Consider the following 27,298-nt stretch of genomic DNA (forward strand, 5'->3'; position numbering starts at 1 on the left):
GCCTTGTACACGCATTGTACTCCAGCCAGCCCGTTCATTAGGACTTGCATGCAAAAGGCTGGCCTCGATGGTTCAGTCCCCAATTTCTATGGTTGTCAGGCCTATGGAAGATAAGTTAAAATGCTGATTTTAAAAGAAGAGAAAAAAAAAGAAATTTGATTTCTGAGACAAGAAATGAAAAACCCTCCTTAAGCAAAATCCTGTTCCTGACTCCTGTCAGCTGCAGTATCCTGGGGAGCTGGATAGAGGCGAACCATCAGATGCATCAGTATATACATAGTTCAGGTGTCTGTGTATAGGGGGCATTGATGCATTTGCCCATCAGACACTCCCAGTAGTGCAGCCTCTGGATGCGGACCTATGATGGGGCTCTCTGCAACTTGTTTTTTTGTGACATTGGTATAAATCATGCACAAGGAACCAAGGAGCACTATGTCACTATTGTGCATTATTGGACGGCAGCGACAAGAGGTCATATCTATACTAGAGATATCCTGGAGTTTTTGCATGAGGTTTAGGTGTGAGATACCTTTGAGCGGTGACTTCTGCCTTGTGAGATTATGTCACCGTCCCTGTATACTCAGGAAGTGAGTACAATAACCAAACAGAATGATTGCCTCGCCTTCACTCCCAACCAGACTAACCGGAAAGATGGCCCCTCGGGTTGTTTACCTGTATCTTGAAGACTGAGTACCACGAAAACATTATTTCTTGCCAAAGAAAATATGGGCTTGTAGATCTCTTTTTTAACTGTACTAGGTGGTAGTGTGTGTGTTTTTTTTCTTTGGTGATGACTGCAGCTTTGGTCGTTCATTGATTCCAATAATCCCAATGCCTTTCTGGGTGAGCAGTAATATAGCTGGGAAATGGGGAGACCCGATGACTGATCGCTCGGTTCTGGCTCATCCGATTCCTGCAAATAGTTTTTTTCCCCTTTGATAAATTGCTGGTGGCTACTAATACATGGATGACCTAACTTCGCCTGCTGCCAATGGAGGAGGGTCCCAAGCCATGTGGATAACCACTATATAACATTTTATCCATTTTTCTTATAGGGTTTGCTCACCGTAACAACCCTTCTTGTTGAACAGTTCTGCTGGTAGCTAGTTTATAGCTGTCACCACCAGACAACAGAATATTAAGTAAGCTGGCCATACATATTAGACCAGGGATGTCAAACTCAAACACACAGATAGCCAAAATGAAAAACTTAAACAAAGTTGCGGGCCAACCAATATACAGTATAATAGGCCCCACATACTCTGCCGTATAGTATAATGGGCCCAACATAGTCCTCCATACAGAATAATGGGCCCCACATAGTCCTCCATACAGAATAATGGGTCCCACATAGTCCTCCATACAGAATAATGGCCCTACATAGTCCTCCATACAGAATAATGGCCCCACATAGTCCTCCATACAGAATAATGGCCCCACATAGTCCTCCATACAGTATAATGGCCCCACATAGTCCTCCATACAGTATAATGGCCCCACATAGTCCTCCATACAGTATAATGGCCCCACATAGTCCTCCATACAGTATAATGGCCCCACATAGTCCTCCATACAGTATAATGGCCCCACATAGTCCTCCATACAGTATAATGGCCCCACATAGTCCTCCATACAGTATAATGGCCCCACATAGTCCTCCATACAGAATAATGGCCCCACATAGTCCTCCATGCAAAATAATGGACCCCACATAGTCCTCCATACAGTATAATGTGCCCCACATAGTCCTCCATGCAGAATAATGGCCCCACATAGCCCTCTGTAACGGGTCTGGGAGGTGGAACCTCTGAGCAACTATACAAGGGGGCAGTCCTTGTAAGGAAGCGGGTGGCTCCCAGGGAAGGCGGGCAGGTAGTCACGGCTAGTGACGGGGACAGTCTCTGGGTAGAAGGGCAGGAGGACACGGCAGATGAAGGGGACAGTTTTTGGGTAGAAGGGCAGGAGGTCACGGCAAGTGACGGGGACAGTCTCTGGGTAGAAGGGCTGGAGGTCACGGCAAGTGACGGGGACAGTCTCTTGACAGGCGGGTGGTCACGGCAAGTGACGGCAGAGCCTCCAGGTAGGCTAGCAGGCAGGTAACAGGTGGACGCTCCCAGGTGAGCGGGCAAGAGTCTCTGGATTGGCCGGTGGTCACAGCAAGTGACGACTCCAGGTAGGCTAGCAGGCAGGTAGCAGAGAAGCGCTCCCAGGTGAGCGAGCAAGAGTCTCTGGACAGGCAGGAGGTCACTGTACGTGACTGCAAAGCCTCCAGGTAGGCTAACAGGCAGGTAGCAGGTGAGCGGGCAAGAGTCTCTGGACAGGCAGGTGGTCACAGCACGTGACGGCGGAGCCTCCAGGTAGGCTAACAGGCAGGTAGTAGGTGAGCGCACCCAGGTGAGCGGGCAGACTGATCCATAGACAGACTGGCAGGGCTGGTAGGCAGACTGTCGGACCGCAGATAGATAAGTAACAGGCAGGAATCTGGCAGGTGACTGGCAGGTAACTGGTAACGGGACCTGAGGGCTGAAGCAGAGTTGAAAGGCTTTGCAACAACATTGCTCGGGCACCTCCATTTTGGAGGAGGTGCCTTATATATGGTGAGGTCCTCCGGCCATTGGCCGGGGACTCCTTCGGACTGCGCGCGCGGCCCCTTTAAAAGAGAGGGAGCGCGCGCACCCTAAGCACAGAGGCCGGGAAGCAGCGCGCGCTGCCAGCAGAGCGGGGGGAAGCCGCTGGGCACAGAGCGGAGAGGTGAGGGGAACGGCGTCCCTGCTAGGCAGGGACGCCGACGCTACACCCTCCATACAGTATAATGGGCCCCACATAGTCCTCCATACAGTATAATGGGCCCCACATAGTCCTCCATACAGTATAATGGGCCCACATAGTCCTCCATACAGAATAATGGGCCCCACATAGTCCTCCATACAGTATAATGGGCCCCACATAGTCCTCCATACAGTATAATGGGCCCCACATAGTCCTCTATACAGTATAATGGGCCCCACATAGTCCTCCATACAGTATAATGGGCCCACATAGTCCTCCATACAGTATAATGGGCCCCACAAAATCCTCCATACAGTATAATGGGCCCCACAAAATCCTCCATACAGTATAATGGGCCCCACATAGTCCTCCAAACAGAATAATGGCCCCACATAGTCCTCCATACAGAATAATGGGCCCCACATAGTCCTCCATACAGAATAATGGGCCCCACATAGTCCTCCATACAGAATAATGGGCCCCACATAGTCCTCCATACAGAATAATGGGCCCCACATAGTCCTCCAAACAGTATAATGGGCCCCACATAGTCCTCCATACAGAATAATGGGCCCCACATAGTCCTCCATACAGAATAATGGGCCCCACATAGTCCTCCATACAGAATAATGGGCCCCACATAGTCCTCCATACAGAATAATGGGCCCCACATAGTCCTCCATACAGAATAATGGGCCCCACATAGTCCTCCATACAGAATAATGGGCCCCACATAGTCCTCCATACAGAATAATGGGCCCCACATAGTCCTCCATACAGAATAATGGGCCCCACATAGTCCTCCATACAGAATAATGGGCCCCACATAGTCCTCCATACAGAATAATGGGCCCCACATAGTCCTCCATACAGTATAATGGGCCCCACATAGTCCTCCATGCAGAATAATAGGCCTCACATAGGGGTGGTGATTCTGGTGTTGCGGGTCAAATAAAACCCCCGTGTGGGCCAGATTTGGCACGTATGCATTAGACTTATGTAGACTGACTCAGCTGATATATACAGCTTCCGCTGACTGTCTAATGTACATGGAAGCACCCACCAAATGATGATCGGGAGTGATGTCGATCAGACATGTCTGATCGCAGGCTTCCGGTTGCATTGTTCTCCCTGATATAAGTCGCCGGCCGACATGTCAGTTGGCAGCTTTCTCATAGAGAGCAGAGGAGCGTTTGGCCAAACGATCGTTCCTGTTTGTGGGAGAGTCAGCAAAGATGGCTGTCAACCGCACAATCTTTAGGCCGACAGCCATGTGTACGTAGTGTCTGAAGAATTCAGGGGGCCTTTACTTAAGGTATTTAAGGGGATTATCCAGTACTGAACAGCCCCTTATGAATGGCTCCAAAGGGCTTCACAAGATAAAAAAAAAAATGTATATGTACCTAGCGGACTTGCACAACCCCTTTACTCTGGGTGGGATTGTGAAGGCTGATGGAAAGGTGATTGGCTGCAGCGGTCACAGAACATTGTTTGTCTTGAGACACAGGACTCGGAGTGGAGGAGCAGCGCCAAACTGGGATGAAAGTATACATTTTCTTTATTTTGTGCTCTACTCTGGGCTAACACTAGACATCTGCTCATTGCCGTACATCGATATTTTGCTGATGTATTGTAGACTCACTTTTTACCTTCATAGACAATAAAAAAAGAATTGTTCATTATTGACATCCCCTTCTACGATATTCACGTCTGTTCTTGTTCTTCTATTCTGCAGGTGCCATCCAAATGTTGACCACTACCTTCATCGGCTGCATCAAGATGTTCATTCCCTGCTGCTTGTATCAACACAAGACTCGGCTCAGTTACCCCTCAAACTTCCTGATGATAATGCTGTTTGTGGGGATTATGAGGTAAATATCCACGTGAAGATATTGTGAAACACCCGAGTATTTGTGACTATTCAGGATCAGCATTACCGCAGCCACAGGGAGCGTCCACCTCTACAAGACCGAGGCCACCAAAGTTATCTTCTGATATCAGAATATGCTTTGATGGGAATCTGTCACAAGGATGGCCATTTCAGGGGTTCACTTTAGTTTTTTGATTTATTGTCTTCAGACTTTGTCCACACAGGGGAAGAAAACAAATCCTTTGAAAATTGTGATTCTATTCATCTAGAAAAATACTGCATGTGTTACTTGGAAATCTTGTCTTTGATTTCCCCTTAGCCATTGCAAAGGGTGAAATTTGCAGCAAAATGTTGCAGGAAGTATTGCCATGCTGCAGACTTGAAGGATGCACTCAATGCATGTCAAGTTTCCACAAGGAATTTTTTTTTTTTTAAGCATTTTAAAGGGCACTTGTCAATCAATTCATGCTGGCCAAACCATAGGCAGCACGAATTAGAGGAGTAAGTGATTGCAGCCAGGTAGGTTTTTCAATGAAAAGCTCCGGTGTTTCAGAGAAAACTTAAGACCTGATTCATTAAAACTGGCATGGTGGTGGAGTAAGAAGCACCTGATTTATTAAGAGGCGCATGTCACTTAATGAGTTGGGTGCATCTTACAAGTGGTGTGTGCCTCCATGTACATCACCAAAAAAACATTATGCTGGGATAGTAAAGCCTTATAATATGCATCTGCTTTCTGAACTATAATCACTCCTCATGTTCCAGGTTCTCCACTGTGGTCCTGGGGCTGGTCAGCCTGAAGAATGTAGCCGTCTCGTTTGCAGAAACGGTTAAAAGCTCTGCCCCCATCTTCACCGTCATAATGTCCAGGCTGATTTTAGGAGAGTACACTGGTGAGTGTCCACTGCTCACAATCAGCCTCTTAGGCTTTGTGCACATTGCATTTTAGTGAGACATTTCAAGTGGAAACGTTCAGAAAAAGCTCCATCTATTTGGTATTTTGTAGGTTTTTGGTTTTCTTTTTAAGTGCTTTTTGTAAATGTTTTTTTTTTAAGTTCTTTTTTTTTTTTAGACAATTTCCTCCCTCTTTTTAAAATTCTTTAAGTAACAAATAAGCTTCAAAAACGCTCAAAACGACCCCCAAGCTTCCTTGTGGGCTTTTTGTAGCCTCAACATTAGCTTCTGTTATAAAGTAAGGAGCGGCTTCTTAGCGAAAACCGCCAATAAAAATTGATCAGTCATTTTTTATTTCTATAAGCTCTTAGCATTTTTGAAAACCTGAAGAATTAAAATCAATTAAAAAACTGAATGTATGAACAGGAAGTTGTTTTACAATAGAAATAAATGTGAAGAGTCCTTCAAGCACTTTTTTTTAGTGCGTACTTGCTCCAAAATCTGAAAAAACTCCGTATGCGCTTAGCTGTATGGTTCAAATCAATATTTTGCGCCTTGCTTGCTGGTTCATTTGAGGTTGTGTCTTCCCCCTAGTAGTCACATTAGAGCCTTTGGTTGCCGCAGTGCTCTTCTCCCATTCAGTAGATAAATTAGGCCCCTTTATACTTTTTAGGTAGCCATGGAAGTCTCCCCAAATCCCTATAGACCGCAGCTTGGGCTGCAGTGTAGTTATATGTTCCTTATTGTAGGGGTTGTGTGTTAGTTGTGACTTCTGGTAGTTCCTGATGCCTTTGGTCTCTTTCAGGAATGATGGTGAATCTGTCCCTCCTGCCGGTCATGGCGGGGCTCGCCCTTTGTACTGCAACGGAAATCAGTTTCAATGTGCTTGGATTCACTGCAGCATTATCCACAAATATCATGGACTGGTAAGATAACGTTGTGCCTCGTCCTAGATTGTGAGAGACGCCATTAAATGGGTTTTACGTTTTCAGGAAAGTTGTATATTTATCCATCTACATGGGCTGAGCTCAATGATTGGCTGCAGTACTGTCGACGTGACATTAGCACTGCACAACAGCAGGCATCAGGAGCAGTGGCGGAGACTCGGCGCTGGACCTGGGAGGGTGAATAAGATGCATTTGTATTATTATTATTATTATTATTATTATTATTATTATTATTTTTTTTTTTTTAACTACAATCATTTAGGGCAGTGATGTCAAACTCAAATACACAGAGGGCTAAAATTAAAAACTTGGACAAAGTTGCGGGCCAACCTTGATAATGATTAAAAAAATGTCTACAATTGAGAAAGTTTGTCCTTCTCATTAATTACAGAAAAATTGGACCAACATAGTCCTCCATACAGTATAATGGGCCCCACATAGTCCTTCATGCAGAATAATGGGCCCCATGTAGTCCTCTATACTGAATAATGGGCCCCACGTAGTCCTCTATACAGAATAATGGGCCCCACGTAGTCCTCTCTACAGAATAATGGGGCCCCACATAGTCCTCTATACAGAATAATGGCCCCCACATAGTGCTCCATACGGAATAATGGCCCCCACATAGTCCTCCATACGGAATAATGGGCCCCACATAGTCCTCCATACGGAATAATGGGCCCCACATAGTCCTCCATACAGAGTAATGGGTCCCACATAATGCTCCATACAGAATAATAGGCCCCACATAGTGCTCCATACAGAATAATGGGCCCCACATAGTCCTCCATATGGAATAATGGCCCCCACATAGTCCTCCATACGGAATAATGGGCCCCACATAGTCCTCCATACGGAATAATGGGCCCCACATAGTCCTCCATACGGAATAATGGGCCCCACATAGTGCTCCATACGGAATAATGGGCCCCACATTGTCCTCCATACAGAATAATGGGCCCCACATAGTCCTCCATACGGAATAATGGGCCCCACATAGTGCTCCATACGGAATAATGGGCCCCACATAGTGCTCCATACGGAATAATGGGCCCCACATAGTGCTCCATACGGAATAATGGGCCCCACATAGTGCTCCATACGGAATAATGGGCCCCACATAGTGCTCCATACGGAATAATGGGCCCCACATAGTGCTCCATACGGAATAATGGGCCCCACATTGTCCTCCATACGGAATAATGGGCCCCACATAGTCCTCCATACGGAATAATGGGCCCCACATAGTGCTCCATACGGAATAATGGGCCCCACATAGTCCTCCATACGGAATAATGGGCCCCACATAGTGCTCCATACGGAATAATGGGCCCCACATAGTGCTCCATACGGAATAATGGGCCCCACATAGTCCTCCATACAGAATAATGGGCCCCACATAGTCCTCCATACAGAATAATGGGCCCCATGTTAAAAAATAAAATACCTCTACCCCGGTCCCCCTTTGCTCTAGTCTCTGCAGCTTGTAATCACGTAATCGCATGTGTGCACCAAGACATTTTATCCTGCGGTTTAATGGTACAAATGCTGATAATAAAAGGCAATTTATGTAAAAAAAATAAATAAAAAATAGTCAAAAGGTTACAATGTCAGTAATGTCCATAATCAGTTTATATTACATCTGATAATTTCTAAAATGATTAGTTTTTTATGGTATTCCTGAGTTTCATGGAAACAGACTGGTTTTACAGGAAGATCAGTCAAGAAAAAGACGTATCTGCAATATTCATATCGACCGGGCAGCTGCAAAAAAATGATTTGAGGATCTAGAAAAAAAGAGGGATCTCCGTGTAATATAACCCCTCTATTATTCCCTTTTGGGGCAACATTTTTGGAGATTGGATTCAGTTTTGGATTCCACATTGTAATGGTTTGGCGGAGTAGTAGGGCGGCTCAAACGCAAGTGACTAGATCATAAAATGGGATTGAGGTCTCTCTTGGGGCTCATGCCGACCTATTAAATCGGACGAGTCGACCATTCATTTCTGTGGGTCCGTGAAAAAAATCAGACCGCACTCTGATGACATCTGCGTGAAGTCCGATTTTTCACGGACTGACGTAATGGCTAAGGTGGAGAAACTTGTTTTTTTTTTTTTCTCCAGCTTTGAGAAAATCAGATAACACTCCGATCAAACTTTGATTACTTTAATTGGTCCGATTTTCTCTGGGGAAGAGAAAGCGGTCGTGTGAACCTAGCCTTACAATGAAAGGCTAGAACAAAAAAAAACCAGGCTTGTTCAGCTTTGAAAAAAGACGCCAGAGGCAAAGTTTAGATGAGCGTTTGAGTAATCGTCCAATTTTCATCCGTTTTGATATTTATATTCCATCCGTGTGTCCATTTTTTCTCATCTGTATGACATTTGTATCGCATGCGGTTTTATACAAGACCAAATACAGTTTCCCATTAATAATTTTGCAATGTATTTTATTAAAAACAGATGATATGTATGGGATCTTGAATGGGTGAGTCTCATCCGAAAAGCGGAAGAGGCTGGTGCATGCCGCAATTTTTTTTTATTATTGTTATTTTTTTTTTTATGACCCATATTTTTTTATGGGTCAGTGTAAAAAAACTCTCATCTAAACGGCCCAATCCAGTAACATTGGTCAGTATGCAGTCTGTGTGTTATCTGGTAATCACGGACCGCACACGTACACTCTTCTAAGGTGATCTCTATGTTCGTGTTCCCAATCCAAAGGACTAGTGAATGCTCAGTATGTCTGAAGGGAAGCGATTCACACATTAATATAGGAAAGGGGCATCAGACTGGGGAATAAAACGGCACAAGAAGTAACGGCAGATACAGGATCAATGCCTGGATGCGTAACTCATAATAAATGATATCCAGTAGAGATGAGCAAATCAGTTGTATACTAATTAAATTCACTATGAATTTCCCCAAAAATTCAGACTCGTAACTAATTCCAATTTTTGAAGATACGATTTGCACAGCTATCGGGACTGCCATTTTGTTGGATTCTGATGGTGTGGAACAAACTCTTGTACTTGCCTCACCTTGGCCCTCCACACTTTTCTTGCAGCCGTCGCTCCTCCTCCCTCTTCTGTCACCGGACTTCTATTGGGCGCCGCCACTGACTATTCCCCACGCTGTCACGTGAGGCACAATGACTGTGGAGTACAACGCATGTCATTTACATAAATGATATGTGTTGTGCCCTACATAACAGCCAGGGGTTTAATGGGTGGCAGCTCCTTCCGGAAGACCAAAGGGAGAAGGAAGTGGAGCTGATAGGAGAAGGAAGTGGAGCTGATAGGAGAAGGAAGTGGAGCTGATAGGAGGAGCAGCAGGACAGGTTTGGGGTGGGCCAAGGTGAGCATAAGAGTATATTTTTTTACCCTCTTCCTGGCAGATTTACTTTGCCTTGAATTTATTAGATGCGATTCAAATCTCGTACCTGAATTGAGGAAACCTGTCTGAATCCAATTTTGGAAGATCCTCTTGAAGAAGATTGTATAATTAACCAGGAAAGGTTGATTGTGATGTGCCTGCGTCTTCTTCAGCCTATAAAAGTATTATGTTCCTGGTATTTTCTTTAATATAATGATTATACTCTACCTCTCATTTCAGCTTGCAGAATGTCTTCTCCAAGAAACTCCTCAGTGGAGATAAATACAAATTTTCGTAAGTATTTTGTACCCTTAGTTATTTTAGCTGCCCAAGAGCCAAAGGAATAGGGTATGTCCACCATTTTTTGAGTTAAATTATATACAGGACGGCCAAACTTTGCAGTTCTCTCAGTATCCCCTACTAGTTCAGTGCTGGGACTAGCTAAACACTCCGGAGGCCTCTTCTAAAAAGCAGCTATGCAGAAAAGGCTTCAGGCGTTGTCATTCCTTCTATGTAAATCTCCAGTACTCCCCTCCAGTACTCCATTTTTTTTCTCTGGTTTCTCTAGCAGAAAGTTCCTGCTTTCCTTTCACATGAATGAGATACAATAGATTAGAGAATTGAGGCAAGGAAGGGAGGCAGGGTTAGTAATACAGTTTCTTTAGTCAGGGCAGATCTGATTACTACGCTCGGTGCAGACTGCCATAGATCTAACAGAATTGGAACCGTTATGCTGGTCGGAGTGTGGTCATATTTCCTTGGATGAGTACTAGATAGTGAAAAAAATTTCACCCATCTTCTTCGTTCTGTGAGTGCACGCGGAAATCAGACTGCAATCAGATGTCATCCGAGTGCAGTCTAATATTTTCCAGAAACTCACTGACTTGCATGGCCAAGTGCGATCCGAATATTGTATCTAAGTCAGACATGCAGCAATTTTTGGACATGTGTCAGGATGGCTAATGTCTAGAGATGAGCAATCCCTAAATGTGAAGTTTGGTGTTCGTACCGGATGAACCCGAACTTGCACAGGTCCGCTCATCCCTTCTAGTGTCATGTGAAGGCTTACAGCATAATGGAGGTAAAGTAAGAACATGCAGGGGCTCCTAAAAGCGATGGAATATACAGTTATGTTTTTCTATTTCTCTCGCCTGAGTATATGAATACGGAATACCGTTCTATTCTGGGTAATGCAACAAAGCCTTATGGTTTTTTAAAATATCACATTTACGCTGTCGCCTCATTGGGGGACACAGGACCATGGGTGTTATGCTGCTGTCCACTAGGAGGCGACACTATGCATAATCTGAAAAAGATTAACCGTGGCTCTGCGGAAGTGAGGTTCAAAGGACCCCAACCCTTGTGTGTTTATTATTCCAGCAAAACATATATATCTATTCAGTGTAAAGGAAGGTCCCAATAGGGTGTCACCCTGAGGCAATTGAGCAATCACAGTAGTCTCTGGCCCATGGTATAGATAAGTCTCATTATGTTGCCCTATGGGGTTAAGTCCCCCCCCTCCCCCAGATATTCTCCTCATTCGCCAGGATATTCTCTTGGGAGGTGTCATGTTGAATCCTTTGTCTTCTTCTTGTAAACAATTTGAAAGTCCACTTCTATAACCAGTTCCAACTAGTTCTTCCAGGATATATATATATATTAGTGACACACGAGTGCAGATATCTAATACATATATATCAAGGTTTTCATAATATATTAAAGTGAGGGTGTATATGACTAAATGATATCCAATATAACAGATATATGCAAAACAAGATTCATAACCTATAACGAAGTATAAGTATAGATATTTAGTATACATCAGAGTTTCATATAATGTTTTTTTAGTAGATTTTAGAATCTTATCTTTAACAGCTCCTCCTCTGCAGTATACACCCCTGGACGGCGTCGGCCTTCTCCAGTTTTTGCTTAGTGTCGCATAGGAGGCTCACCTAAAACTTTTACTCCGTTTTCTCCGACGGGATTACAGATGAAGAAAAGTAGGTCTCCTGCGAGACTCCCGGCATTGCTCCTTCCTCTGCCCCCTATTATGGGGTGCACAGTTGAAGTTGAGATGGCTTTTCCCCATGTCGCTCCTTCCCCAGCCCCTCGGGTGCTGGTTCGAAGTCGAGACACCCCCTCCTTCCCCAATTCCTTTTGGTTTCTGGGTTGAGGTCGAGGCGAGGATAAAGCCCCCTGATGGTGACAGCAGCACCCTCCCTAATCCCCCTCTGGGGGCATTAGGTTGAGACGCCTCAGGTAGGGCCTGTTCCAGCAGCACTCTGCAGCTCCCAGTAACCAGCACGCTGCAGCCGAATCCAGGGACCCCAGCCCTGCTGCGGGCTCCTGTTGGGGCCGGGGGGAGTGCAGGCAGGCATGGCACAACACAGGCACTGGCCTCCCTGCGCCCTGTCTCTGCGGCAGCACCAGCTCTATGGTGTCTCAGGGGGACTCCTCACAGGGCCCCTCTTCCGCTTATACCCCCACCGCTATCCTGCCTTCAAATCCGGGGGGGTCCAGTTCAGATCCAGACCCCTCCCAGACTTCCGCGCCGGCCTGGAGCCCCTTTAGGCATCAGACTTCTTAAGACTTCTTATGTAGACCGTGGCTCCGGCCTAGCCAAAGCCGCCGCCCCCCCCGGATGACAAATATGACACTCTACAGTGTCATAGAAGGGGCGGATCCAGACTGAAAGGGCGCGATTTCACAGCAAACTGCCGCCCTTTTTCAGCTCTTCGTCCCCCTTCTTCCTCAAACATTTACTCCGGTGGCCATTATCTGCTGCAGGAAAAAGATTAACCCTGCAGCTACCGGTCGGCAGATACAGACCAGGCCTGCCAGTCTCCGGGGAGGCACACGACTGTGGATCTTCGGCGCAGGACCTAGAGGCACACTGGTGGGGTAAGATCACAGCTGGAGTTCCTCCTCAGCTTTGAATCCATTATTTCTCATAAGCTCCTCTGCACTCTGCATAGCCACCCCTGTGCACTATGCAGAACTCAAGGTCCAAGAGAACCAGACAGGACTGCTATTATGCACTCTGTACAGACTGCAGTAATACTCTCCCCAGTGGCAGCACGTACCTGCACTACCTGTACTGCATCCAGACTAGTGTGCCAGAGCCCCAATGCTTCGGGTCTAATGCCACGCAGGAATGGACACTCAGATGTCGCAATCTATGACGCAGTCTATCAATAACCTAACCTTCACATTGCTTCAAGCTCTGCAGCGTCATGCCTCGGCTATGAACGCTAACCAGCAAAGGGAGAGCTCGACTCAGGGACATGACGACCCGGGCACATCCACGTCTAGGTCAGGACGCAAGCGGACCCACAGGTCACGCTCAACTGCGTCATCCCATAGCACACGGTCATCCCCTTCTAGGGAGAGACACCGTAATTACAGGTCATTTAGACCGTCCCCTGCCAGGGACAGACAATGCAGATGTCCGCAGCGATCCCCGACCAGAGAAGGCCTCCGCCCCGGTTCATCCAGCAGGAGACGCCTTAGCGATACACAGGATTCGGAAGACATCTGTGATTCCGACTCTGACAAGGAAACTGAAGGGTCCCTGATCCCAATCCCCCCTAGCAATACAGCACTAGTTGAGGACGTAATCTCGCCCATCCATCGGGTCTGGACTTTTCTGATCCGCCCCCGGAGGCACCAGAACATTTCCTTTGAAGGAGCTCTGAAGCAGCCTAAGATCTCTTTGACCACCCAGAGTTTAAATCGATCCTTAAATCGCAAATATCTGGAGGCGCGGTACCCCTTCCCACAGGAGGTCACCAAGAAATGGACAGATCCACCCAAAGGGGATCCCCCAGTCTCTAGGCTAGCACCACAGTCACTCCTTTCACTGCCAGGTAGCTCAACCCTCAGGGATGCAGCAGACCGGCAGGTGGAACGCAAGGCTCGTTCAATCTTCGAGGCCGCAGGGGCTCCCTGGCTCCCGCGTTGGCTTCAGTTTGGGCTGCCAAGACCATCCTGGCTTAGCTCCAAAAATTTACAAGCTGGACTCCAAGCATCTGCTCCTTAGCTGTCGGACCAAGCGGTTCAAATAGCAGTTGTAGCAGATTACATGCTTCATGCAGCTCTGCATTCAGCAAGGGGTGCAGCGGGGATAGCATCAAACGCCATCACGATTCGGCGTATCCTCTGGCTGCGGGAATGGAAACAGACGCAGCCTCAAGGAAGTCCCTCGCGCACCTCCCGTACCTCCGTGGTCGACTTTTTGGCGAACAGTTGGACATGATGATATCCAACGCCACCGGGGGGTATGAGTACTCTCTCCCCCAACTGAAACCCAAATGCACTTACAGGAAGCGTAACCAAACTCGATTACGATCCTTTCGGAACTCTTCGGACTGGTCCGTCTCGCGTCCAGCACAAAATAGCAACCGCTCCCCACGCAGGGACAACTCGCGGTCGACGCAAAAGTCGGACAAGACCTGGCAGTCAAAAGCAGGCCAGTCAAAGTCCAAAGGAGGAAAATCTCAGATTTCTTCCTCATCATGACTCACGGACTCCGGAAGACACCCCACCCGTAGGCGGACGTCTTTTGCTCTTTCATTAAGTCTGGCTCCCTATTACAGAAGACAGGTGGGTCAGGGAACTAGTGTCTTCGGGATACAAGATAGAGTTCACTTCCAACCCACCAAACAGACTCTTTCTTTCTGTTCCCCCAAAGCCGCAAGCCAAGGCTCGTGCCTTCCGCCAAGCGGTCTCCTCGCTTCTTCAAGCAGGAGTCATAGTACCGGTCCCCGCGGCCGAGCGCTTCCGAGGGTTCTACTCCAATCTATTCGCAGTCCCCAAGAAAGGAGGCGGCGTACGGCTCATACTGGACCTAAAACAGCTCAACAAATATGTACGGGTACCTCACTTCCGCATGGAGTCCCTTCGGTCCATCATTGCGTCCATGGAGAAGGGAGAATTTCTCGCCTCCATAGACCTACAAGACGCATACCAGCATATATCAATTGCACCCACCCATCTGAGATTTCTCAGGTTCGCAATCGACCAGGACCACTACCTGTTAGTGGCTCTCCCGTTCGGACTTGCCGCGGCTCCCAGAGGGTTTACCAAAGTCATGGCAGCCACCATGGACGTCCTGCACTCCAGAGGCATAGTAGTCGTTCCATACCTGGACGATCTCCTTATCAAGGCTCCTACTTTCAAGGACTACGAACTCAGCGTCTCAATCACAATCGACACTCTCTGAGTCGCCTGGGCTGGTTAGTCAACCTACAAAGGTCATCACCAACCCCGAGTCGATCTCTGACCTTCCTGGGAATGCTATTCAACACCTTCAGAGGTGTAGTGCTCCTTCCCAAGGACAAGGCACTGCCTTTCCGTCTAGGAGTTTACACCCTCCTCAGCAAACCCCCTCGATCTCTCCGGTTTCCCATGAGAGTCCTCGACAGGATGATGGCAATAGAAGCGGTCCCATTTGCCCAGCTTCACCTCAGGCCTCTCTAACTACCCATCCTCAAGTCGTGGGACAGGAACCCCTTTTTCTCTCGACAGGGAGTTACAGCTGACGTCGTCAACCAGGAAGTCCCTGCACTGGTGGCTCAAGCCAACCTCACTAACAAAGGGGAAATCCTTTCTCACGGGTCAATGGAAGGTTCTGACCACCGACGTGAGCCTGACGGGTTGGGGTGCATTGCACTTACACCACAGAGCACAGGGCAAGTGGTCCCCAGCGGAAGCGACCATGCCCATCAACATCTTGGAAATTCATGCCATCCTCCTGGCGTTGAGAGCCTTCCATCACTTACTGGCAGCCTCTCACATCAGAGTACAGTCGGACAATGTGATGTGAATCACTATGGGGGGACCCGCAGTGCCCAGGCGATGCGAGAAGTGACACACATTCTCCACTGGGCGGAAGACACAGGTTTGGTTCTCTCTGTGGTCCACATTCCGGGTGTGGACAACTGGGAAGCAGACTTCCTCAGTCGGCAAGCAATGGGTTCGGGAGAGCGGTCTCTCCATCCCGAAATTTTTCGCCAGATCTGCCATCGCTGGGGGACTCCGGACGTGGACCTAATGGCATCCCACTTCAATACAAAGGTCTACAACTTCATGGCCAGAACACATGACCCGCGGGCGCTAGGATCGGACCCCCTGGTTCAGGACTGGACCCATTTCCAGCTCCTGTACATTTTTTTCCACCTCTCCCCCTGATATCCAGAGTGGTGAGGAAGATCAAGCAAGAGGGAGTTCCAACCATCCTAATCACACCGGACTGGCCCAGACGTACATGGTACGCTGACATCGTACAGCTCACAGCAGACGTCCCCTGGCCTCTCCCCGACCGCCCGAATCTTCGGTCACAAGGCCCGTTCTACCACCAGAACTCAGGGGCCCTCAATTTGACGGCGTGGCCATTGAGACTTGGGTTCTAACCCAGTCAGGGTTCTCGCCGCACGTCATTGCAACCATAGTCAGGGCACGGAAGCCAACCTCTGCTAATATTTATTACCGTACCTGGAAAGCCTTCTTTACCTGATGCGAATCTCGTGGACAGACCCATTCCCTTATTCCCTCCCCAGGGTACTTGGGTTTCTCCAACCGGGTCTGGAGGCCAGACTGTCCCTGGCCTCCCTTAAGAGCCAGGTGTCAGCTCTCTCAGTGCTTTTTCAGAAGTGCATTGCTAACAAGCCGCAAGTAAGGACATTTCTTCAGGGGGTTTCCCGATTGGTTCCCCCCTACAGACGGCCACTAGAAACGTGGGACCTCAACCTGGTGCTGACAACATTGCAGGAAACATTAGTGAAGTCCCACTCCACCTTCTATCCCAGAAAGTGGTTTTTCCTAGTGGCAATCACCTCGCTACGCAGGGTGTCTGAACTCACAGCACTCTCCTGCAGACGGCCCTTCCTGTTTTTTTTATTTTTTTTACCAGGACAAGGTTGTTCTCCGTACGGTCCCATCCTTCCTTCCTAAGGTTGTGTCCAACTTCCACCTCAATGAGGAAATTTCACTGCCATCCCTCTGTCCGGTCCCGGTTCATAGAGTACAGAAGGCTCTGCATACGCTTGACCTTGTCAGGGCACTGCGTATCTATGTGTCTAGGACTGCGCCCTTCCGGAAGTCTGTTTCTCTTTTCCTTCTTCTGGAAGGCGGCGCCAGGGTCTGCCAGCTTCCAAAGCTACCCTTGCCAGGTGATCAAATCCACCATACAAGAGGCTTACCACCTCAAAAATTCTCCTCTTCCAGCAGGTATTACGGCACACTCTACACATGCGGTAGGGGCCTCCTGGGCCATTCGCCATCAGGCCTCGGCACAACAAGTGTGTAAGGCCGCCACCTGGACTAGTCTACACACATTTACCAATCACTACAGGGTTCATACCCAATCCTGAGCAGACGCGAGCCTGGGCAGACGTGTTCTGCAGGCGGCGGTACCCCAATTGTAGGGACCCGTCTACACAATATTCGTCCATTGCTTCCCACCCAGGGACTGCTTTGGGACGTCCCATGGTCCTGTGTCCTTCAATGAGGCGACAGAGTAAAGGAGATTTTTGTGTACTCGCCGTAAAATCTTTCTCTTAGCCTCTAATTGGGGGACACAGCTCCCACCCTGTCGCCTGTTCCAGGCCGTTGTTATGTTAAGTTCTCATATTGTCTTTGTTTGAGCTCGTACATAGTTGCCTTCTTATAGGCATGGTTAATGGTTATGTTATCCATGTTACGTTCCTCCTAATGCTTTTGCACAAAACTGGAGAAGGCTGATCCGTCCAGGGGTGTACACTGCAGAGGAGGAGCCACGCTTAATCTTTTTCAGATTATGCATAGTGTCGCCTCCTAGTGGACAGCAGCATAACACCCATGGTCCTGTGTCCCCCAATTAGAGGCTAAGAGAAAGAGATTTTACGGTGAGTACACAAAAATCTCCTTTTTTCCGTGTTTTGAAAATTAAGAAGTTTTATTATTTTTTTTTTGCAGACCGCCTGAACTGCAGTTTTACACCAGTGCAGCAGCTGTGATCTTATTAGTCCCAACGTGGATTTTCCTGATGGTAAGTAATGGACTGTGGAAACAAATGAACTGTCACAGCAGTAAAATCTCACCCGAATTCCGCTTTTACAACATTTGCTGCAGTGTCACGCCATAGTGTCGTAAAGCCGTGCACCATTAGGTGTAATGCACATAGCAGAATTATGAGTATCAGGGTTCAGCCTGTTCATTGCTATCAGAGGTTGTTGCTGCAGTCTTTTAGCTCAACACGTTTACTGACTGATCCTTGGGCCCCCCAATAACTTGACAAAGGCTAAAAGAGCGTCTTATGGCCTCTGTTGGGGTAAAGTGTGAAGGTATAGGAGCAAAATACAGACCCCATTTACCTATACACCGGGTAGTCATCCAAAAGACTGTCTATAAAGGGGCACAAGTCAAAGCCCTTCATCAGAGGAGCGTTCCAAGCAGAAGATCAACATATACAAAATAATGCGATATAAACCCTCACACTCAATGACCATGAAAAGAGCGAGATTTTCGTTGTGCCTGATGCAGTAATTACCAATAGGAAGGGATGGATCACATGATTAGGAAGGATGATACCCATCATTATTTTGCAAGACTGGGTGTTGTCACACAAGAATATGGAGATGGATATTGTTGGCATCCTTTATAAAAAACTAGGTAGTGTCGTAAAGACGAGATAGCCTATTGTTTATAAACTAAGAAGAAAAGGTAACACTGCCCTATTGTTTAAATCAGGTTTTTATGTTGAAGACATTTTTTTTTTTTATATAAGACATATAACATTTTTATAGACATTAGATAACACAGGATCCACCATTCATAAAAGGTGATATCACAGCTCACCTCCTCCCCCTCCTTTCATAATCACCTTTGCCCTAACTCATACACGCTCATTAAATACTTCAGTAGGGTCAGTCGATTACTGCAGGAAGTTAGCCTAGTGATTAGTGTTAAAATTGCAAGATTTTATTTTTTTCTGTCTACACCCCGCTCTAGTTGGACTGTCAGCTTTGGCTTTATAGGAGAAAGAGGAGGGCGAAGAATGATGGGAAATAAGTAGATGAAAGGGGTGCTGAACTGTTCGACCACACGAGCAGCCTGTGCTTGGTTTGAACAGTCATTTTGTACTGACATACTCCCTTAAAAGTGATGGAATCTATAAGGGTAATTCATTGTTGTTTTCTCTACAATTTATGTAGATAGGTGTAGACAGTCCAGACATTCAGGTCTTATTGGCTTTGTATCTGCTTGCCGTAGGACATGCCACTGATTGGGAGAAACGGGAGAAGATTCAGCTACACCTGGGACATCATTGTGTTACTTCTCATCGACGGGGTCTTATTCCACTTACAAAGCATCACAGCGTATGCACTAATGGGGAAGATATCCCCCGTCACATTCAGGTATTAAACTGACAATATTGTGTGTGTCTATATAATGTAAATGTCTACAAGCGTGACAAAGCAAGCCGAGACCCGGTATCTACAGACTGGACAATTAGTGGATGGATGGAAAAGGACAGACCCATTGTGGTAAGGAGGAGAAAATACAATAAAATGTGCTAAAAGTAGATTTAGGCTTCTCACTTTCATTGGTGTTTGGTCTCAGTTTTTACCAACATTGTGGCATCCGGTTTTCTCTTATCAAACGCACCACTCCAGCAGTTTTTTTTCTTATCTCAGCTTTGGAGTGGTGCCATTAATGTAAGTTCTCTGACCCTAGTTTTATACGTTCCCAGCTGCCTTCTTCAGCTCTTCCCGGGCACGTGGCGTCATCTTCTGACTGACCGGAGGTTAGAGGTAACGATCACAAGCTGTCAGTGTAAATCTATGAGAGTCTTGTTCTGGCCTCGTAGATTCACATTGAGTTGTGACCTCTGGATCACCCAGCAAATATTAGAGGGATCCGACAGGTCACAAACTGCTGAAGACTGACCAGAGCGGCGCCAATTAACAGATGAAGAAGGCGGCTGATAAGTATAAAACGGGCAGAGAACTTAGATTATGGCACCACTCCTGTGGTAAAATGGGGGAAAAAAAAGCTGCTGGAGTGGTGCTTTAAAAAGAACAGTGTATATGTATGTATATATGTATGTGTGTATGTATGTATGTATGTTTTTTCTGTATTTTCATGACTATGAAAATTGTACATTCACACTGAAGGCATCAAAACTATGAATTAACACATGTGGAATTATATACTTAACAAAAAAGTGTGAAACAACTGAAAATATGTCTTATATTCTAGGTTCTTCAAAGTAGCCACCTTTTGCTTTGATGACTGCTTTGCACACTCTTGGCATTCTCTTGATGAGCTTCAAGAGGTAGTCACCGGAAATGGTCTTCCAACAATCTTGAAGGAGTTCCCAGAGATGCTTAGCACTTGTTGGCCCTTTTGCCTTCACTCTGGGGTCCAGCTCACCCCAAACCATCTCGATTGGGTTCAGGTCTGGTGACTGTGGAGGGCAGGTCATCTGGCGTAGCACCCCATCACTCTCCCTCTTGGTCAAATAGCCCTTACACAGCCTGGAGGTGTGTTTGGGGTCATTGTCCTGTTGAAAAATAAATGATGGTCTAACTAAAAGCAAACCGGATGGAATAGCATACCGCTGCAAGATGCTGTGGTAGCCATGCTGGTTCAGTATGCCTTCAGTTTTGAATAAATCCCCAACAGTGTCACCAGCAAAGCACCCCCACACCATCACACCTCCTCCTCCATGCTTCACGGTGGGAACCAGGCATGTAGAGTCCATCCGTTCAACTTTTCTGTGTCACACAAAGACACGGTGGTTGGAACCAAAGATCTCAAATTTGGACTCATCAGACCAAAGCACAGATTTCCACTGGTCCAATGTCCATTCCTTGTGTTCTTTAGCCCAAACAAGTCTCTTCTGCTTGTTGCCTGTCCTTAGCAGTGGTTTCCTAGCAGCTATTTTACCATGAAGGCCTGCTGCACAAAGTCTCCTCTTAACAGTTGTTGTAGAGATGTGTCTGCTGCTAGAACTCTGTGTGGCATTGACCTGGTCTCTAATCTGAGCTGCTGTTAACCTGCGATTTCTGAGGCTGGTGACTCGGATAAACTTATCCTCAGAAGCAGAGGTGACTCTTGGTCTTCCTTTCCTGGGGCGGTCCTCATGTGAGCCAGTTTCTTTGTAGCGCTTGATGGTTTTTGCAACTGCACTTGGGGACACTTTCAAAGTTTGCCCAATTTTTCGGACTGACTGACCTTCATTTCTTAAAGTAATGATGGCCACTCATTTTTCTTTACTTAGCTGCTTTTTTTCTTGCCATAATACAAATTCTAACAGTTTATTCAGTAGGACTATCAGCTGTGTATCCACCAGACTTCTGCACAACACAACTGATGGTCCCAACCCCATTTATAAGGCAAGAAATCCCACTTATTAAACCTGACAGGGCACACCTGTGAAGTGAAAACCATTTCCGGTGACTACCTCTTGAAGCTCATCAAGAGAATGGCCTGAGTGTGAAACGCAGTCATCAAAGCAAAAGGTGGCTACTTTGAAGAACCTAGAATATAAGACATATTTTCAGTTGTTTGACACTTTTTGTTAAGTATATAATTCCACATGTGTTAATTCATAGTTTTGATGCCTTCAGTGTGAATGTACAATTTTCATAGTCATGAAAATACAGAAAAATCTTTAAATGAGAAGGTGTGTCCAAACTTTTGGTCTGTACTCTGTGTGTGTGTGTGTATATATATATATATATATCAAAATAAAAAAATATATATGTGTATGTATATAATATATCTAATTTTTATTTTATTATAATAATAATTATATATCATGTGAACAACTCTATAGAACCAGTACCCAGTATAATCCATCTGTCGATAAGACATACAGTTGTGCTCAAAAGTTTACATACCCCGGCAGAATTTTTCCTTTCTTGGCCTTGTTTCAGAGAATATGAATGATAACAAAAAAACTTTTTCTTCACTCATACTTATTGGTTGGGTGAAGCCATTTATTGTCAAACTACTGTGTTTTCTCTTTTTAAATCTTAATGACGACCAAAAACATCCAAATGACCCTGATCAAAATTTCACATACCCCAGTTCTTAATACCATGTATTGCCCCCTCTAACATCAATGACAGCTTGAAGTCTTTTGTGGTAGTTGTGGATGGGGTTCTTTATTTTCTCAGATGGTAAAGCTGCCCATTCTTCTTAGCAAAAAGCCTCCAGTTCCTGTAAATTCCGGGGCTGTCTGGTATGAACTGCGCGCTTGAGATCTCCCCAAAGTGGCTCAATGATATTGAGGTCAGGAGACTGAGATGGCCACTCCAGAACCTTCACTTTGTTCTGCTGTAGCCAATGACAGGTCGACTTGGCCTTGTGTTTTGGATCCTTGTCCTGTTGGATCGTCCAAGTACGTCCTAGTCCAAGCACGTTGGTGCCCTCCCTCAACAGTCCCATGCGCAGCTTCTGGGCTGATTAGAGCAAATTTGCCTCCAGTATTTGCTGATAACATGCTGCGTTCATCTTTCCTTCAACTTTTAACAAGTTTCCTGTGCCTTTGTACCTCACACATCCCCAAAACATCAGCGATCCACTTCCATGCTTTACTGTAGGAATGGTGTTCCTTTCATCATAGGCCTTGTTGACTTCTCTCCAAATGTAACATTTATGGTTCTGGCCGAAAAGTTCAATTTTGGTCTCATCACTAGGGTTGAGCGAGTATGTTCTGGCCGAGTATGCTCGGGCCGAGCTCCGAGTATTTATAGCTGCTCGGTGATGAGGTTAAATCGCATGATTTGCAACTGTTTGACAGCTTTATTACTTGTGAAGAATGTGTAAGAAATAGACATTCCTCACATGTAATAAAGCTGTCAAACAGTTGCAAATCATGCACATGGGAGCGATTTATCCTAATCACCGAGCAGCTGTAAATACTCGGAGCTCGGCCCGAGCATACTCGGCGAAAGGGTTAATAGAACATACTCGCTCAACACTACTCATCACTCCAAATTACCTTGCTCCAGAAGTTTTGAGGCTTGTTTCTGTGTTGTTTGGCGTATTGTAGGTGCGATACTTTGTGGCATTTGCGCAGTAATGGCTTTCTTCTGGCGACTCGACCATGCAGCCCATTTTTCTTCAAGTGCCTCCTTATTGTGAATCTTGAAACAGCCACACCGCTAGTTTTCATAGAGTCCTGAATTTCAGCTGATGTTATTTGTGGGTTTTTCTTTGCATCCCGAACAATTTTACTGGCAGTCGTGACTGAAATTCTTGTTGATCTACCTGACTGTGGTTTGGTTTTTACAGAGCCCCTGATTTTCCATTTGTTAATCACAGTTTGAATGCTGCTGACTGGCATTATCAATTCCTTTGATATCTTTTTGTATCCCTTTCCTGTGTTATACAGTTCAACTACCTTTTCCCGTAGATCCGTTGACAATTCTTTTGCTTTCCCCATGACTCACAATCCAGAAACATCAGTGGCTGGATGAAAGATGCAAGAGTCTGTCTGGATCCCAGAAACTCACTCAGCTTTTATGCACACTCGCTGATTACAAGCAAACAGGTCACAGGTGAAGATGTTACCTTTAGTAGCTATTCAAACCCATTTGTGTCAAATTCTGTGCATGTTATCAGGCCAAAATCACCAGGGTATGTGAACTTTTGATCATTTGGATGTTTTTGGTTGTCATTAAGATTTAAAAAGAGAAAACACAGTAGTTTGACAATAAATGGCTTCACCCAACCAATAACCATGAATGGAGAAAAAGTTTTTTTTGTTATCATTCATATTCTCTGAAACAAGACCAAGAAAGGAAAAATTCTGCCGGGGTATATAAACATTTGAGCACAACTGTACTTGGGAAAACCAGACGTCTGAATAGGCACTTAGGCCCATTTCACACCGGCATCATAGCTTTTGTCTTGTTTTTTTGTATAGGGCCACTGAGAATGTTTTGGGAACACAACAAATCTTACGTTTTCTGATACAGCTGAAAATAATATATAAAATATAAGTTTTTACTGTGCACACAACCTGATTGTAGAACCCTTTGCTGACCGGTGGTCTCTGTGTTTCAGCGTCGCCAGCACTGTGAAGCACGCACTTTCTATATGGCTCAGTATTATTGTTTTTGGGAATAAAATCACCAGCCTTTCTGCCATTGGAACCGTGTTGGTGATCATTGGTGTCCTGCTCTACAACCAAGCGAGGCAGCACCAACGAGAATCCATCCGAATGATGACCGCCTCATTCACCAGCGAGGACTCCGAACCACTAATAGGACAGGACCAAAAATCACACGAGAAATAACAAGGGATCTGCTGTGATGACGGCCATTGTTCCTCTGCCATTGACACAAATAATAACTGTTGCTCTGATGCCATAGGGCGGCCATCATGTCACCGTCACCGGGAGGTAGTTGTTGAAGATCTTGCAGTGACTGGAGTTCTGGATTTGGGCATCGGAGGAGCTCGGTACAAATAATACCTGATATTTTTCCATTTTCCCAGAATTTCAGGCTGTTATTTTAGAGCATCAGTTGTGGTTATGTGACACATCGCATGTTCCTAAAAGACCAGTGATGGACAGATGGTTATTGTGAAGCCATACCAGTGGCCGCAATGAGGGACGTACCACTATGGAGATGAACGCAAACAGCAATGCAGAGCTAGCGGATGTACGTAGGGACCAGGCAATATGGAGTATACTAGCTGTAACATTTTGCCCAGTTTTCAATGCTTTTATATTGCTAAAATCTTTTTCTTGGTCTAATAGTGTTTAAGTTAACAATAAAGGTGTTCTTCCAGCCCAGGTATAAAATGACGCAGGGAATCTAATAGGGGGAATCCTAATGTACTATTGAAAAGGAGCTGAGAACAGCCGTATACAGTTTATGGAGCCATACAGTTTCCATCCGGCCACTGCCAGAGCTGCAAGCAGCCGATCAGTGGGGTTACTGGGCGCTGGACCCCCACCGATCTGGCATTAATGACCCAGATATCAGGACGTTGGGGGTCCGAGTGTTGCATGTGCTTACGAGGCAGGAATTAGTTCAGCTGTCTTGTCCCAGGACGTGTCCTGTCTTGGGTCTTCTAATCACTCCCTCTTAGGTGTGACGGACAGGCTGCAAACAGTACTGGTCAGTGACACTCGGAGAGGCATGGTTAGAAGATTCGAGGCAGGATAAGTCTGAGGAGAGAGCCGCCTGACTTCAGAAAACCCCTCTAAGGTCCCCATACACATTAGACACCACAATTGCTTCTGCCATCGGAAAAAAATCATATGTTGCCAAAATGTGTGTTCACCTTTGTAGAATGTAATGATGTATTACTAATGTGAATGAGCGCAGACAACGTCCATATACTGGGACCGGCCTAACCATCTGTATTTTACAGAACGCCCTTTATTGCTTGTGATTTCACTGAGTGTTCTCTGTCCGTCCTGACTGCGGAGGGGACTACAGGACTGATGACGAGGACCCCAATGACCCCCTACATCACACCTGTGGATTGTACAGAAATCTTTCTATTTTTATGAACTTCTTTTTGTAGAAAGCCTACATCCCTGACCTGTGAACACGTGTATATTGAATGTACAGCATCTTATCCCTTACGTACGTCCGGTGCAGTTATCGCCTTGGAAGAGAATGGCATTACTTGAAAACGTATTGATTTATTAGTATTTAATCACTTTAATACATTTTCTTCATCCACTAGAATCTGTGCTCACTACAAGCGCGACCGTCAGACAAGGCTTTAATATTACTGACGGCTGCAGCCTAACACAAAGCTCCAAAACCCCTGCAGACGTAGTGATTATGTAGCTCTCTGCTGCCACCACTAGAGGGAGTGTATAATATGAATGCTGCGATATCATTGGTGGATTAGGGCTTCTCTGACACTTTCCCAGTTTTTGCATTATGGGGTCTAAGGCCAGATTGCAGGGAATTACAGTACAATACATGCGGACGGGGTATCAGAAAGTGGAAAAACAATTCATTTTTATGTCTCAGATTTCACTTCAAAGCATTGGGGGGTGAAATCAGTGATTAATCTGCTGCAAAATCTGCACGTAATCTTGCAAATTTTGCTGTGGATTTATTACAAATCTCTAATTGTGCACAGGTGTGATAGTGTGTGTGTGTGTGTGTGTGTGTAATATATATATATATATATATATATATAATATATATATATTTTTTTTTAACGAATGGCGCACTGGCGCCTTAAATGCTCAACACTGAAAGAGCTTACACCAGTAATGTGATGTGCTCTGGTAATCCCACCAGGGTACTAACTAACCGCAGCATTATATGGGCCATTAAGAACTAGTAGGAAGTGAGGAGTGACCGCATTATGCACATCGGTGTGAAACCACAGCTTCACTTTCTCTCACCTTATGTTTTTACTCATTTATGTAAAAACCTTAAGGTTTTAAAGGGGCTTTGTCAGCAGGATTTTGCTGTGTAATCTGAGAACAGCATGATATAGGGGCAGAGAGCCTGATTCCTGTGATGTGTCACTTACTCAGCAGCTTGCTGTAGTTTCAATACAATCAGTGTTTTATCACTAGAGGACTAGGTGTCACATACCAGACAGTCCAGCTAGTCTGTGTAATCCCGCCCCCACCACTGATTGGCAGCTTGTTGCCAATCAGTGTTGTGGACGGGGTTATACACAGCTCAGCATTCTGAGATCTGCAGCAGAGAAAACAGTATTTGTATCAAAACTACAGCAAGCAGCCCAGTACGTGACACGTCGCTGGAATCAGGGGCTCTGCCCCTACATCGTGCTGCTTTCAGATTACATAGCAAAAATTGCTGACAGATTCCCTTTAATGTTTCCTTCTGATGTTACCATCTTCTCTTGCAGCCCCTTTTCTCTTTACTTGTAGGTAAGCGCTGGTTATCTGCACTGGTCTCCTGGGTCCTGCTGTTTCGCCCATACTCTGCCATATGCCACTGTTCAGGATCACCCCACCGGTGCCTAAGCCTCGGAAGATGGGAGGAGTATACCACCTTCTCTATACAAGTGTAAACACAGTTATATTTTTTGGAAAGTTTTTAGATTAGATGTAAGAACCAGGTCACAATGTTTTATGAGCTTTAAGATTATTTTTTCCCCCGTATGGAGTTTTGCCACAATTTCTCCAATATTACTGAACATAATTTTTACTTGGACCTATTTTTGGCAAATTCTAGTATCATATTTACAGTATTTAATCATAGTTTGTTAATGTTACTACAGAAACAAATAATTTTTTTTCATATGTATCGGTTAAAAAAAAAAAAAAAAAAATCAACATTCCTAAAAACCAGCAATAGAGCAATACTTATGGGCTTCAGGATAACTCTCCGAGACTGGCGTCACAGGAGCCATGACACTGTGACGGCTCCGTTGTATGATGGATTTATATGGTCACTGATTGCCTCAACGAATGACTTAAAGGGAATTTGTCAGCAAGTATT

At 45.7% G+C, this 27,298-nt stretch overlaps 1 protein-coding gene across 4 annotated transcripts in view; it reads left to right on the forward strand.

Annotated features, from left to right (window-relative positions):
• The window catches only part of SLC35E2B (solute carrier family 35 member E2B), a 52,871-nt gene extending 26,889 nt beyond the window's left edge, over window positions 1-25,982 (forward strand). For all 4 annotated transcript variants that reach the window (XM_073656818.1, XM_073656820.1, XM_073656819.1 and 1 more), the window contains exons 3-9: window positions 4,505-4,640; window positions 5,405-5,532; window positions 6,339-6,459; window positions 10,092-10,145; window positions 17,805-17,877; window positions 19,101-19,246; window positions 23,910-25,982. In XM_073656818.1, coding sequence (XP_073512919.1) covers window positions 4,505-4,640; window positions 5,405-5,532; window positions 6,339-6,459; window positions 10,092-10,145; window positions 17,805-17,877; window positions 19,101-19,246; window positions 23,910-24,141 — 890 coding nt within the window. In that variant the 3' untranslated portion in view covers window positions 24,142-25,982. The remainder of the gene's footprint in view (window positions 1-4,504; window positions 4,641-5,404; window positions 5,533-6,338; window positions 6,460-10,091; window positions 10,146-17,804; window positions 17,878-19,100; window positions 19,247-23,909) is intronic.
• Window positions 25,983-27,298: the final 1,316 nt, after the last annotated feature.

Source organism: Phyllobates terribilis, unplaced genomic scaffold, assembly GCF_046119375.1.
Source record: "Phyllobates terribilis strain yellow unplaced genomic scaffold, ASM4611937v1 Scaffold_12__6_contigs__length_324123572, whole genome shotgun sequence".
NCBI classification, from domain to species: Eukaryota; Metazoa; Chordata; class Amphibia; order Anura; family Dendrobatidae; genus Phyllobates; species Phyllobates terribilis.